The sequence below is a fragment of the Mustela putorius genome, unplaced genomic scaffold, assembly GCF_011764305.1.
Source record: "Mustela putorius furo isolate JIRA1106 unplaced genomic scaffold, ASM1176430v1.1 tig00001419_pilon_pilon_pilon, whole genome shotgun sequence".
NCBI classification, from domain to species: Eukaryota; Metazoa; Chordata; class Mammalia; order Carnivora; family Mustelidae; genus Mustela; species Mustela putorius.
The window spans coordinates 50,300-62,318 of NW_025421736.1; the positions used below are offsets into that span (position 1 = coordinate 50,300).

The following is a 12,019-nucleotide window of genomic DNA, read 5'->3' on the forward strand; positions in this document are numbered from 1 at the left end:
AACAGGGACCAGCCCGTGGGCACGCGGCTGCTGCTTGCGGAATCAGCACCATCCTGAGCGCCTCTCCCCGACTTCAAAAGTAACGAAGATGTCAACCACCTCCAAATAACAAGAATAGATAAAAATTACTTTTAAAAGGTTTAAGATACAAAATGAACAAGAGATTAAACAAAAGTTTCAAAATTAAAAGTACATCGATAGTGGGTGCCTGGGTGGCTCAGTTATCTGACTGTTGATTTCAGCTTAAGTCATGATCTCAGGGTCATGGGATCAAGCCCCGTGTCAGGCTTGTCCTCAGCAAGGAGTCTGCCTGAATTTCTCTTTCCCTCTCCCCTTCCCCCTGCTTGCACTGTCTCACTCACTCTCAAAAAAATAAAATCCTTATTTTTAAAAAAAAGTAAATAAATAAAAATAATAATCTTTTAAAAGTACACTGATGGTAACTATGGAAAATCTTGGAGGGATTTAAAGTTATTACAAAGGAATTTTTTTAAAAGATTCATTTAGTTATTTTAGAAAGAGCATGTGCAGGCAGTGGAGAGAGGAAGGGCAGAGGAAGAGGAAGCGAATCTCAAGCGGACCCCCCGCAAAGCATGGAGCCCAACATGGGGCTCATTCTCACGAGCCAAAGACCATAACCTGAGCCAAAACCAAGAGTCGGACACCCAACCAACTGAGCCACCCAGGTACCCTGCATAAGGAATCTCAAGACAAAGTTTAAGTAATACCAGTCATAGACTAAAAAAAAAAAAAAAAAAAAAAAAAAAAAAAAAAAAAAACAGAAGATTTAGGGTTTGCAACAGACTATATTGATTAGTACAACGATACATCCTAGTTATATTAGATACACCAACGGCAAGATGACAAAAAAGGAGTGAACGTTTTAAAGGCACCTTTTCGATTGGGAGGTTCTGGGGGCTTCCCTGGGAAAGGCGGGCCCAGGGCCGCTCAGCGGCTTGTGTGTGTCAGGTGTGGTGGTGTGCAGACACTGATGGCCCTCAGCTCTTTTTCGTCCCCTGTTCACTGCAGGTGTTCGACGTGCAGAGGAAAGTAACCTACAAGAACCTGAGCACTTGGTACACAGAGCTTCGGGAGTTCAGGCCAGAGATCCCATGCATCGTGGTGGCCAATAAAATTGATGGTGGGGCCATCCCTGCATCTGGGTGTCCATGCTCCATGGGGGACCCACCACCACACATTTCCTCCTCCATTCCTGGGGTGGTGAACCTTCAGTGATCTGTCCTTCCCCCAATACAGCCCTTGTTTGCTGTCCATCAGTCTCTATCCAGTAAAGACCCCAACTGAGCCAGTCTGTCCTTTTCCAAGACGTAGATCCCTGTTAAATGAACTTTTTCTAGGACATGTCCCCTGATTGCCCCTCCCTGTCCCACTTTCTGGCATGGCCTCTGGCAACCTCTCCCTTTCCCCTAACGGACAGGCCAATGTCCTACCTTCTCTTTACAGCAGACGTAAAGATGACCCAAAAGAGCTTCAATTTTGCCAGGAAGTTCTCTCTTCCCCTGTACTTTGTCTCCGCTGCTGATGGTACCAATGTCGTGAAGGTAACGGTGGGCTGCAGAGGTTAGGGAAGGCCAAGTACTTAAGGGACCGGGGAAGCTGCGAAGAGAAGGGATGGTGGAGAGGACAGGCGCTGCTGCAGGGGCCGTGAGTGGGCGATCCAGAGGGAGTGGTGAGAGGAATGGGTCATGGTTGGTTCTGACAGCAGGGAAGATGACAGGCCTGGGCTCGGCAGAAAAAGTACATTGATCGGGAAGTGAATCGAGGGGTGAACTTGCTGACTTTAGGGGTGGAGTGTTGTGTGGACGTATGACGGGGACAGGGCATTGGGACCCACTGCCATGTCTTCCTTCCCGCCGCTGCCACCTACCCCCAGCTCTTCAATGACGCGATTCGATTAGCTGTGTCTTACAAACACAACTCCCAGGACTTCATGGACGAGGTTTTGCAGGAGCTTGAGGTAGGTCAGGGGGAAGTGTTAGACGGGATCAAGCTTCTCTGCAGAGGGTTGCAGAACGAAATTCAGTAGAGCGGCTCCTGCCGGCCCTTCGGGCAATGCACGCTCATCATGCACGCGCCCCGGGAAGAGTCAGACCCCCCCCGGGGAAGACATAGGGCCAGGCCTCACCTACAGCCTTGTCCACAGAACTTTGATTTGGAGCAGAAGGAGGAGGACGTGCCAGACCAAGCGCAGCGTGGCAACACTGAGAGCCCCTCCCCTTCCTGAGTCAAAGACGAAAGCCTCGCTCCTCGTGGACTTCGGTGGGGTGTCCTTCTGAATACCCTCCCGTCAGCACCCCTGCAGCTAGGAATTGAAAAAGTCTCGCCGGCCGGCCTCTCCACCTCCTGCAAGCTCACCCATTCCATTTATTTGCCCCCCCCTACCGTGGCCCATGACCCCTGACCCTTCCACGGGTGTCCTCTCCCCTGTCCTCAGGGACTGGGGTGGGGGCTGTACCAGCCAGCACCCTTGGCTGGTGCGAGACAGGCAGAGTAGACCCTGAAGCAGAATTAGAGATCAGTACCCTCAGCCTCCCCAGCTTGTGCAGTGGCTGGGAAGAGCTTCAGGAAACAGGCTTTGTGTGTGTCTCCAATAAAAGGAAATGGAGGTGTTTTCTCCCCCAGAATTGACCTTGGGGCCTACTCATTGCCTTTCCTCCAAAGGAATGATTTCTAATTCCTGGCGGCCACGGTTCCCAGCCCTACAGGTTCAGGGGGCCTCCATCCTTTTTTCTCTTTCGTCTCCCAACCAGCTTTTTTTCAGAAATGGTTTTGAGCGGACATCTGTTCCTGTCACAGGACAGGTTTGCCTTTAAAGCCCAGGGAAACAGGTGACGAGTCCTGTAACCCTTAGCGATACTGGGAAGCGCACCCGTGTGGGTTCAGAGGACTTCCCTTTACGCCCCTGAAGCAGATGATGCTTTCCCGCCTTTTTTTAAGGACTTGTGAGTACTGCCCCATGGGTGGGGAGAGGGGCACCCTGCTGCCTCCCCCACTTCTCTCCAGGACTCACGGGTCAGTCGTGTGTTTGTATGATTGCCTCACCCGTCATCATCCTCATTTCCAGTGTTTCATTTGTATAGTAAAGTTCGAATTAACATAAACATCGCATGTATGTGCATGCCTGTAGGTCTGGATTTCACTGAACAAAAAGCCCCAGGAGAGCCACGATCATCAGCTAGACGAATGAGGGCCCCTGCCTCCACCTGCCGTGTGGGGAGCCCGGTCAGCTCTGCCCTCACGGAGACCACTGCAGTGGGTTTGGGTTTTGGTTTTTAAGATTTTCTCAGAGAGAGAGCATAAATGGGGGAGAGGGAGGAGCAGGCCCCCCTCTGAGCAAGATCAGGGCATGGATGCTGAGATCATGACCTGAGCCAAAGGCAGACACCACCAACTGAGCCACCCAGGTGCCCCGGACTTTAGAGTCTGAAAAAGAACAAGTATTTGGGAAGAAGAAGAAATAAGAACAAAGTTTATCTGCCTTTAAATCGCTAATACAATTCAACTGAAAATATTTACTTGACCCAGGATTTTGAGGAATGTGCTATCCTGGTGAGGTGGGCTTTTAAAAGCCACCAAAAAAATGGGCACCTGGGTGGCTCAGTGGGTTAAAGCCTCTGCCTTCGGCTCCAGTCCTGGTCCCAGGGTCCTGGGATCGAGCCCCACATTGGGCTCTCTGCTCGGCAGGGAGCCTGCTTCCTCCTCTCTCTCTCTCTCTCTGCCTCTCTGCCTACTTGTGATCTCTGTCTGTCAAATAAATAAATAAGATCTTTATAAAAAGTACCAAAAAAAAAAAAAAGCACTTTGGTGTTGTAAATGACCAATAAGTATTATTTTGACATAATGCCTTTATCAAGATTTCCTTCAAATACCATTTCCCATCAGTATTAGTTTTACATAACCATTTTGCATCAGGTTCCCTCTGAGAGGGGAGCAGGAGAGGGCAGGAGGCCAGAACGCAGCAAGGGTGCGGTCTCCCTGCCCCCAGGAAGCTCTGGAGGGCAAACTGCCTCACGGAATTGGTCCCACTTGGGATCAGGGGGTCTTTGCGTGGTAGTCAGCCACATGTGGGAGGAGGAGGAGGGGGAGGTGATGGCGCCTAGCCTCCATGGCCAAGGGGCTTCCGCCCCCTGGCAACTTAGCAAGGGCAGCTCTCCGGGAACAAGGGCTGGTGGAACCCTCAATTCTCACAGCAGCCAGGGGAGGACTGCCTAGGCAGGGCGCCAGGAGCGGCTGTGGCCACCCACCCTCTCATGCTCAGATCACCTGCTCCTGGGAGTTCACTCCATCCTAAGACAGGGAACGCCACGCCTGGGTCTTTTTTTAAGTATTTTATTGAGGTGAGACTTACATAACATAAAATTAACCATTTTAAAGTAAACGACGCAGTCCCATTTAGTACAGTTACAGTGCTATTCAACTCTCACCTCTCTCTAGTTCTAGATTATTTCCGTCACTCAGAAGTAAAACCCCTTGCTCATCAAGCAGCTTCTCACCCAGTACCCTCTCCCTTCAGGTCCTGGCAGACTCTCATTGGCTTTCTGTCTCGGTTTGTACGTCCTGGATATTTCACATCAGTGGGACCCTACACTGTGACCTGTGTGTCTGGCTTCTTTCACTTGGCACCATGCTTCCAAGATTCATCCACATTTTAAATAGTTCATTCCTTTTTAGGACTGAACACGTCCCATTTTATATACATCCCACAGTTGGCTTACCCATTTGCTCGTTGGTGGACATTTGGGCTGTTTCCACCCTTCAACTGCATGAATGTTGCCGCTACCACCAGGCTTGAGTACGGGCTCACAGCGGAGACCTCAGTGTTCTGATCTGGCTGTCCGAGTCTGCTCGGGCCGCCATCACCAATCACCACTGACTGACATTTATTTCTCTCAGTTCTGGAGCCTGGGAGCTCCTAGATCAGGGTGCCAGCAGGGTTGGTTCCATTCTGAAGCCACTTTTCTTGGCTTCTCGGCAGCTGCCATCTCACTGAGTGCGCACATGGCAGAGATCGCTTTCTCTTCCCCTCCTCAAACAACCACACATCCTTTGACACAAAGGTTGGGCCCCAGCCCTAGGACCTCATTTAACATGAATTACTCCTCTCAATGCTTGGACTCCAAATACAGTCACATTGAAGGTTAGGACTTCAACATATGAGTTCTGGAGGTCCATAATTCAGGCCATGGTACAGTGTATATCTAGGAGTGGTCCTACAGGGTCATACGCTAATTACATTTAACCACAATTAAACTTTTGAGGAACTTCCTGTCTTTTCCAAAGTGGAACCATTTACAGTCCTACAAACAATGCACAAAGGTTCCAATTTACCCACTCCCCAGCTAGCCCATGTTGTTTTCTACTTTAAAGACAAATCGAACCCATTTCTAGTGGCTGTGAAATGGTACCTCATTGTGGTTTTGATTTGCATTGCCCTAATGCCATGATGTTGAGCCTCTCTTCATATGCTTGTTAGCCATTTGTAAATTTTCTTTGGAAAAATACCTGTTCAAGTACTTTGCCTATTTTTAAATTGGATTATCTTTTTTGTTGTTGAGTTATAAGAGTTTTTTATATATTCTGGACCTAAATGCTCATCAGATTTATGATTTACAGCTATTTTCTCCCATTCTATAGCTTGCCTTTAAACTTTGTGAATAATATCTTTGATGCACAAAAGTCTTTTAATTTCTAAGAACTCCAGTTTGTCCTTTTTTTCATTTGTTGCTCATGTTCTTGGTGTCATTTCTAGAATCCATTGCCAAATCCAAGGTCATGAAGACTTAACCTTTATGTTCTTTTCTAAGAGTTTTATGGCTCCAGCTCTTACATTTAGGTCATTGATCCATTCTGAGTTATTTTTTGTCCATGGCATGAGGCAAAAGTACACACCTGTGCTTGTGGACGTCCAGTTGTCCTGGCAGCATTTGTTGCAAAGACTGTTTCTCTCTGAATGGTTTTGCCACCTTGGTCCCAGTTGTATGAGTTTATTTCTGGACTCTCAATTCTATTCTGTGGTCTAGATGTGTAACTTCACAGTGCAGTTTTGAAAGTCCTTCAACTTTGTTCTTTTTAAAGATCATTTTGACATCTTAACAATATTAAGTCTTCCAATCCACGAACCTGGGATGTCTCTCCCTTTGTTGGAGTCTCTAATTTGTTCCAGCAGTGTTTGTAGTTTTCACGTACAAATCTTTCACCTCCTGGTCAAGTTTATTTCCCGGTATTCTGCGGATGCTATTTCCTTTTTTTATTGCTCATCGCTGCTTATAGAAACACAGCTCACTTTTGTGTGTTGATGTTGTACCCTGAAACTGCTGAATTCTTTTAACTCTAGTTTTCTGTGGATTCTTGTGCACTTTCTATAAATAGAATCATACATGCCTACAGAAAAAGTTTTCATTTATTCCTTTACAATTTGGAAGCTTTTTGTTTCCTTTTCTTGCCTAATTGCTCTAACTGGAGCTCCCAGTACTGTGTTGAATAAAAGTGGAAAAAGCAGGCGCCTTTGCCTTGATCCTATCTTAGGGGGAAGGTTTTCAGTTCTTTACTGTTGAGTACGGTTTAGCTGTGGGATTTTTCATGCCTTTATCAGGTATCATTTCATCTACATCATATAATTTGAGAGGTATCTACTTGTTTATAGTATTTTCTTATGTTTCTTTTTCTTTCTGTATAATTAGTAGTACTGTTACTTCTAATTTTTTATTTTAACTATTTTCACCTTTTTTCTTTGTCATTATAGCTAAAAGTTTGTCATTTTTGTTGATCTATTTAAAGAACCAGCTTGTGGTATAATTATTCCCTCTCTATTGCTTTTCTGCTCTCTATTTCACTTATCTCTGATGCTTATTCTTTCCTTTCATCGGCCCTTCTTTTTCCACTTCCATAAAGTGTAAAGGTAGGTTATTCATTTGAAATCTTTCTTCTTTTTTAACATAGACATTTATCACTATAAACTTCCCTCTGCATATTGCCTTTGCTGCATGCCATAAATTTTTGCATGTTGTGTTTTCATTTTCATTTGTCTCTAAGTATTTTCTATATACCCTTGTGATTTCTTCTGTGATCCATTAAGCTTGTTTAAGAGCCTTTCTTTAATTTCCACATAATTGTCACTTTTCCAGTTTTTCTTTTGTTGTTGATGTTTGCTTCACCCATTGTGGTTGGAAAAGATACTTTGTATGATTTCAGTCTTTTTAAAGTTATTGAGAATTGTTCATGGCCTAAAACATAGTATGTCCTATGGAATATTCCATATGGGTTTGAGAAGAATGTGTATTCTGCTCTTGGGGAGAGTGTGCTGTGTATGTCTGTTATAGGTCATTGATTAACAGTGTTGTTAAAAGTCCTGGATGTCTTCGTGGACTTTCTGTCTAGGTGTTCCATACACTGTTGACAACGGAGTGCTGATGGCTCTGAATAGTACTGTAGCACTGCTTCAGTATGTTAATGTCTGCCTCAAATATTTGGGGGCTCTGTTGTTTGGTGCACATGGGCATATGTGTTTTTAGAGTATGTCTGTCTGTGTTTTACCCTTCATCTTCTGATCGTCTTCTGGATGAATTGCCCCTTCTTTGCCTCTTCCAGCCACCTGGACTTCTGGTCCCTCTTGTCTGATACGGGGACGGCCACACCACGTCTCTGCGGGCTACTGTCTGGATGGAGGAGCTTTTCCACCCTCTCCCTGTAGCCCTCTCTGTGTCACTGGGTCTCCAGCTCCTGTAGACAGGATGCAGCTGAATCTTGTCTCAAACCATTCTGCGGAGCTCTGCCTTGAACTGGAGACATCCGCTCATTTACATGAGAAGTAACTGACTCCCTTCAGTCGTTTCCTCTGTGTTTTCTGTATGTCTTCATCTTCTCTGCACTGACTCCAGACCTATTTCCCACCTTGGAAACATTTGGACGAATCAAAATGTGCTGCTGTCGTTTCTGCAGAGATTTTCAGCCGCAGAACAGTGACCAGCCAGCGGCCCATTGCAAGAGTTACCACGTCCTCGGCTATTTACCAAATGGACCGTGACGACAAAATAAGGCCACCCAGGACTTGCACGTCCTTGATGAGGACATCAGCAGCAGCAAGTGATTCAAACAAACCAAATGCAAGTTTGTTTTTACACTTTTCATGTTTACTTTTGGTCTTTGCTTCATAAAGCCACTGATAATTGAGGCATCTTTCAGGAATGGGATTTCTTTTTTTTTTTTAAGATTTTATTTATTTATTTGACACAGAGAGAGAGGTCACAAGTAGGCAGAGAGGCAGGCAGAGAGAGAGAAGGGGAAGCAGGCTCCCTGCTGAACAGAGAGCCCGATGCAGGGCTCGATCCCAGGACTCTGAGATCATGACCTGAGCCAAAAGCAGAGGCTTTAACCCACTGAGCCACCCAGGCGCCCTCAAGTATGGGATTTCTAAAAAATTTTTTAAATTTTTTATTTATTTGAAATAGAGAATGAGGAAGGAGTGGGGCAGAGGGAGAGGGAAAAGCAGACTCCCCGCTGAGTGGGGAGCCTGACACGGGGCTCTTGATCCTAGGACCCGGAGATCATGACTTGAGCTGAGCCACCCAGGTGCCCTGGGATTTCTACATATTTTAATAAAGAAGAAATGAAAAAGCCACAAACTACTTTGTTTGCCACAAACTCCTACACCAAAAAGGAAAACGTGACCAGCCGCATTATCCACATCCCCGCACCTCAACAGCAGTTTTAGATGTTTTTCTGTATACTTTGTCTCTTTTTTGCATTCAGTTCATTAATTTATGTAAATTAGGGAAACTGATTTATAATATCATCGCCTTTAAAGGTATCTTCTATATACTTCTCCCCACCCCCAGACGCCTACCAGATCTGTCGCTAAGGTGAATGATGATGCAATCAACTGTTTCAGGAATCCGAAGCGGTTGCAATCTTAGATTCCTAAATGTGCAATGATCTCAAATTTCTACCAGCGTAAACAAAAAGACTCAAGTGGTCAAAAATCGCAGAGTTGGGGCGCCTGGGTGGCTCCATCCGTTAAGCATCTGCCTTTAGTTCAGGTCATGATCCCAGAGTCCTCGGATCCAGAGCCCCATGTCAGGCTCCCCGCTCAACAGGAAACCTGCTTCTCCCTCCCCCTCTGCCTGCTGCTCTCCCTGCTTATGTGCACTCTCTCTCTCTCAAATAAATAAATAAAATCTTTAAATAAAAATCATACAGTTGAAGAAAAATGTATCAGTATAAAGATTATTTAACTACAACTTTATTATGTATTTCAAGCTACAAGCTCTCTTTAAACTGTCATCAAATTATAGTGCACACACACCTATAATAGCTTAGGCTTGCTTAGGAACGCATCACTACATTAAAATAAATAACCTTCTAAATATTTCATAATTTGCTCCTAAATAATTTTCCCGGGGGAAAACAAGCATTCTGTGTTCTTTAAGAATTAGATATATAAGTGAACTGCTCTGTATTCATTTAAAGTCCAAAGAAAGGGGCACCTGGGTGGCTCAGTGGGTTAAAGCCTCTGCCTTCTGCTCAGGTCATGATCTCAGGGTCCTGGGATCGAGTCCCATATCAGACTTTCTGCTCAGCAGGGAGCCTGCTTCCCCCTCTCTCTCTGTCTGCCTCTCTGCCTACTTGTGATCTCTGTCTGTCAAATAAATAAATAAAATCTTTTTAAAAAAAATAAAGTCCAAAAAAAAAAAATCAAGTCCAAAGAAACCTAAAGGCAAAAGTTTTTTTTCTAATAAAGCAATACAGATATGCGTGATCATTATCATTAATCCAGTGAGAGGATGAAATGGTATAAATAGAGTCAATCTCTGGTGAGTATAGATGCAAAATATTCTAAATGGAAAAAAAAATGACAATGAAAGTTATTTCGAGGAAAGAACCACCAAAGTGAAGAGAAGGTTGAAGAACAAGAACACGGACTCTGACAGAGGAGTGAGACGTGGTAACACAAAAATGAGACCTATGGAACAAAAACCAGTCATTTTACTTTGTCTTAAAAAAATGGACAGAACACGGAAGAGGAGGAGAGCCTGGATTATTTAGAACCGAAGTAGACCTATGCCGACATGGACTGTGGCACATTGATTTGATCTCAAGAGGAAATGAATAAAATGAAATGTTGCAAGTCTTTATATTAATAATAAAACAAATTCAAAATGCATACAAAACACAAAGTCTGGATTTTCCCACTTAGGTTTGTAAAAAAATTGAAACCTCTGCTCAGTGCATTTACTTTCCTAAGCCGCCTCTGTTTAGAACATTAACTATTCAAAGGCATCCCTGCTGGATTTTACAGTTCTCAACTCAAATTAAAAATTTGCCTTTTGGGGTGCCTGGGTGGCTCAGTGGGTTAAAGCCTCTACCTTCAGCTCAGGTCATGATCCCAGGGTCCCGGGATCCAGTCCTGCATTGGGCTCCTTGCTCAGCAGGGAAGCCTGCTTCTCTCTTCGCCTCTGCCTGCCACTCTGCCTGCTTGTGTGCAATCTCTCTCTCTCTCTCCCTCTCTCTCTCTCTGACAAATAAAATCTTTTTTTTAAATTGCCTTTTAACCTACACTGATGTACATTTTATTTCCATCATAAGGCAGCTTTAAGACCTTTTTAGTGGTATGTTTTAGAAAGCTTTGAAAGGGTTTTTAATTAATATATAACATTTTTTTAAATCTTGGGTTTTTTGGATGACTCTTTTTAGTACTGACACGTGATGGATTTAAAGCATAATATGGTAACTACATTATACAGTTTAAACCAACGCACAGCTTTAGGAATATAACCAAAATAAGTTGCATAGTTACAAGCAGTGAATGAATAAAGAAGATAGGTGATTTCTCCTCTCCGTGGCCATTCATTAGTTTGCTTTTAGCAACCGGGAAGACATTGTCTCCTTTGAGTAGACATGTTCTGGTAAGTCTAGCTGTTTCTGAGCTTCCTCAATAGCTCTTGAATCGCTGAAGTAAGTGACTGTAAGAATCAAAGTTCTTTTCTGATCTGAAGCCGCCAAAGGTGGACGCATTGAAGACACCCAGGGAAGTTCCCTCTGAATAGTCTCCATCAGTTTTCAAGGGATTTTCCTATTCTTACAGGCTGGGTGCCTTCCTCTGCCTGTCACCAACACGGGGCCTCTCCACGTGCAGCACCGGCCCAGTCACGTGCTCGCAGTGAACACATGAACAGCGGGACCAGTACCTGCTCAGGAACACTAACGTTGCAGACGCCCAGCTCCTTGGAGCAGCTTGCCTGACCCACCTCTGGAGCAGCCCCGCACCCCCAGCAGAACCTGGCCAGTCGCCTAGGCGGGTGCACAGTGCAGGGGTGCACCTAGGACAACCTCTCTTGTATTTTTCTGTCCCTCCTTTTCTCCATTCCTGCATTCTTTTGTATTTGATTTTTTGTAGCATATTTTTCCAGCTTTTTAATTAAAATATAAATAACAGTTTACCATTTTAACCATTTTTAAGTGTATGATTACACTCAGTAGCAGTAATAAAAATCATATTACTGATGATTCACACACCTGTACCCCTGAAGCAAATAATACATTATATGTTAATAAAAAGAGAAAAGAAAAAAAGAAAATTCACAGTATTGTGTGACCACCGCTATCAATTCCTGAACTTTTTCATGATCCCAAACAGAAACTCTATTAAACAGTAGGTCCCCATTCTGCCCTCCTCTGGGCACTGGTAACCTCTATCCTACTTTCTGTTCCTTTGAATTTCCTATTCTAGATACCTTATATAAGTGGAATCATACAATATTTGTCCCTTTGTATCTGGCCTATTTCACGTGAAATATTATCAAGGGTCTTTCATATGGTACCATGTATCAGAACTCCACTCCTTTTCATGGCTGAATAATATTCTACTGTATGTATATACAGCATGTTTATTCATTCATCTGTTGATGGACACGTGGGTTGTTTCCACTTTTTGGCTATTGTGAATAGTGCTGCTATGAACACAGGTGCCCATGTATCTTTCGGTCCCTGTTTTCAAGTCTTC

General features: G+C 44.4%; 1 protein-coding gene across 23 annotated transcripts in view; it reads left to right on the forward strand.

The window, feature by feature from the left end:
- Positions 1-11,465, forward strand: part of RABL2B (RAB, member of RAS oncogene family like 2B) — a 30,625-nt gene extending 19,160 nt beyond the window's left edge. For 12 of the 23 annotated variants that reach the window (XR_006608845.1, XR_006608846.1, XR_006608852.1 and 9 more), the window contains 3 exons: positions 1,030-1,141; positions 1,465-1,562; positions 1,895-1,972. Coding sequence is in view for 10 of the 23 variants with exons in the window: in XM_045087525.1 (XP_044943460.1) it covers positions 1,030-1,141; positions 1,465-1,562; positions 1,895-1,978; positions 2,165-2,245 (375 nt within the window). In the remaining 13 variants the exon portion in view is untranslated. Of the gene's footprint in view, positions 1-1,029; positions 1,142-1,464; positions 1,563-1,894; positions 1,979-2,164; positions 3,123-3,148; positions 3,718-7,959; positions 8,120-11,101 lie in introns of those variants that run through there. The other 11 variants (XM_045087530.1, XM_045087533.1, XM_045087531.1 and 8 more) reach the window with 6 other exon arrangements.
- The last annotated feature ends 554 nt before the right edge of the window (positions 11,466-12,019 follow it).